The sequence below is a fragment of the Asparagus officinalis genome, chromosome 4 (genome assembly GCF_001876935.1).
Source record: "Asparagus officinalis chromosome 4, Aspof.V1, whole genome shotgun sequence".
Taxonomy (NCBI): domain Eukaryota; kingdom Viridiplantae; phylum Streptophyta; class Magnoliopsida; order Asparagales; family Asparagaceae; genus Asparagus; species Asparagus officinalis.
The window spans coordinates 143,188,568-143,191,758 of record NC_033797.1 but is presented as its reverse complement, the minus strand read 5'-3'; the positions used below and the strand labels follow the sequence as shown (position 1 = coordinate 143,191,758).

At 35.3% G+C, this 3,191-nt stretch overlaps 1 protein-coding gene across 1 annotated transcript in view; it reads right to left on the bottom strand.

Annotated features, from left to right (window-relative positions):
- Positions 1-2,716, bottom strand: part of LOC109839426 (ras GTPase-activating protein-binding protein 1-like) — a 6,514-nt gene extending 3,798 nt beyond the window's left edge. Inside the window, exons 1-4 of the mRNA XM_020407850.1 lie at positions 2,479-2,716; positions 2,256-2,393; positions 548-848; positions 215-450 (exon numbers count right to left, since the gene is read on the bottom strand). Coding sequence (XP_020263439.1) covers positions 215-450; positions 548-848; positions 2,256-2,393; positions 2,479-2,529 — 726 coding nt within the window. The 5' untranslated portion in view covers positions 2,530-2,716. The remainder of the gene's footprint in view (positions 1-214; positions 451-547; positions 849-2,255; positions 2,394-2,478) is intronic.

The following is a 3,191-nucleotide window of genomic DNA, read 5'->3' as shown; positions in this document are numbered from 1 at the left end:
ATCAGTAGCCCCTAAAGCAGATTATTGAAGTTTACTTTATAATCAATTAATCATTCTTTACTTTATAATTAATTAATTATTCTTTATCAAATAGCATGTCAAATAATCTAGTGGTGAGCTTGAAGATCCAAACGGAACTCCCACAATGATCAACTTGGGGGTTGATTATATAAGAAAACAATTCCAAAGACATGCATGAGAAACAAAGACTTACAATTGAAGCATATGATTTCTTTGGTGCATCTTCTTGAATGGTAGTAGCAGCGGAGTCTACAGCAGTTGCTTGGAAACTGTTCGGAATTTCATCTATGACCTCACCATCAGGTGCTTCCTCCTCCACAATAGAACCCTCATCCTCCGAAGGATTGTACACTTCTTCAATCACATTCTCTTCTTCTGGTGGTGACACAGATTGTTCCGGAACCTGTTCGTCTGATGATTGAGGAGTCTCTGCAAAGAAATCGAAGGAAGATGTAATAGAGGTTGGCAAAAAAATTATCTGAACCTAGGTACATAATTTTAGAAATTAGGTGTTCCTAAAGCATACCCTGTTCTAACGAATGAGAAGCAGTGATCCCATTTGCCAACGCTTGGTTCCCCTGTTCGTTCCCCTGTTCTTGATCAGCTTCTTCCACATATCTAAAAATGTCATTCAGAACAAAGTAGCCCTTGTCCTGGGTGGCGAGGAAAAACGACTGGGTGAAGTTCCTCCTTACGTTGTCCTTTCCGGTAAGGTAGCCAGTCACAAGGACAAGCACTCCACCATTGACCGAATCTTGTGAATCCACAGTCTTTATCTCAGCCATAAATCCGCCAAAGTCCATTGACATTATCTTGTCATTTATTGCCTTCCATCATCATTTTAAGACAAGTCAAGTAAACATCAAATTAGATTAAAGTGTGAATAGGCGTCAAACAAAACAAGAAATCCACACAAGATATGGCAGCAATATCTCACTTCTCTGACGATTCTTGAGCCTTTTCTGGAGTTATTGGTGTTGGTAGTAAGCTTCACACTGGTATGATATTATAATATGTTCTTTCTTTTTCATTGATACTCTGGTTTTGGTAATGAAATACTTCATATTTAATACTCCCACATTTTGACAGATTTAGCTTTAATTCCATCTTATCTACTCGCTAAATAAATCACACAATGTCTTGAGCCTTTTCTGGAGTTATTGGTGTTGGTAGTAAGCTTCACACTGGTATGATATTATAATATGTTCTTTCTTTTTCATTGATACTCTGGTTTTGGTAATAAAATACTTCATATTTAATACTCTCACATTTTGACAGCTTTAGCTGTAATTCCATTTTATCTATTCGCTAAATAAATCACACAATATCTTGAGCCTTTTCTAGAGTTATTGGTGTTGGTAGTAAGCTTCACACTGGTATAGTGGTATGATATTAATATATTATAATATGTTCTTTCTTTTTCATTGATACTCTGGTTTTGGCAATATCTCACTTTTTAACCCACATACTTCGAAAGTTTTACTAGGGATTCGTATCCTTAAATACAAAGTTTCAATCCAATTTATTTTAGAGCCCACCACTTCAAAGAGTGACTTGCCTATATATTTTTAAACCATCCCACTTCCAAAAAAGAGTTTTTGCCTACGAAGCTAAAGTTTTACCCCCATTTATTTTAAAACCTACTTCCAAAATCACCCTTTGGTGTAAAACACTATGTGAAATTAAGTTTAAACTTATTTTATATTTAGCAACTTGGTATGAGGTTTAAATTGCTATATTTTGTTGTAAGCTAGTATAATTTTTTCTAAGTGGTTATGATGTATTTTTGAACCAAATGTTTAAATCATTATTTATTGCGATATATTTTTAACTAATGTCACGGGCATTGCACGGATCAATTTTGCTCTTTTCTACAAAAGCACACAATCAACACGTTTCACTTCTCAATCTTAAATCTACAGTGTATATTAAGTATCTCATTATAAGGTTTATCCTGAGTAAAAACTATTTTATTCACAATTTCATACCCACACTAAACCCAAAAAGGAATTTCCAAATCAAGCAGACATCTGACCCACACCCCCCCCCCCCCCCCCCCCAAATAAATAAATAAAACAAAAAAAAAACATCAAACACGAAAAACATGAATTTTTTTATATGAATAAACATCGTTTCCTCCTAATTAACATTTTGTTCAGTCCTATTTTCAAGTAGACCGCATCCAAATCAAAACTTTTAACAGTAAAAATCAGAGAAAACAACAAAATGCTCACTTGCAGAGTGGTGACCGAGCTCATAACTCCCTGCGGCCCGGGCCGGGTGAGCTTGCTGCTCTCCTGATAGAACCTGTACACCACCGCCGGCGACTGGTGAAGGATAGTGTAATACTGCTGGACGAACGCGTTTCCCACCTAAAATTCCCAAAATCACCCAAAATTAGGGGAAAAACACCTAAAACACATTAAATTCTAAGCAAATTGTTGAAAGATCGCTTACGAGTTGAGGGGATGGGGGAGATCCGGCCGCAGCTTGCTCCTGAGACGCCATTGGAGAACAAGAAAGGTCGGTTTCAGGCGAGTAGAAGCGAGTGAGAGCTCGGAATCGTTTGAATTTCTTCGATCTGGATCGAGTTCGAGCTCGCTAGGGTTTCGAGCTTCGGATCTGAGAGAGGACGAAGCAAAGAACTAAAGAGATTTTTCTTCTCTCTCTCTCTCTCTCTCTCTCCACCCCCACTTTCTCGGGCTTCGCTGCTAATAAGTAATTAGGAAGTAGTTAGTTATTTATTTAATTTTTGACTTAATTACACTTATTTACACTTTAGAATTTAGATACTATCAATTATGCAATTCAAAAATTCTCATGCGTTTAGAATTTTTATTCTTTTAACTTCTGTTAAGAATTTACTATTAAAACTACTTTAATTTATTTTAAATCTACTCTAGTTATATTTTCAAATACTATTTTGATAGGTTTAATAATAAATTTAATACATATTAATTGTTTAAATATTCTAAAATTAGCAACGTGAGGATTATATGATAATTGTCATGGAGAAATTCTCAAATTTGCATTACTAGGGGAAATAAAGTGCAAACTTTAAAGTATGCAAGTGATGTAAAAAATAATTGAATGTATGTAAGTAAAAAATAAGAGAACAATAGGGTATGTAAGTGCGATTAAGCTTTAGAATTAGGAGAAGAAGCTTAAAA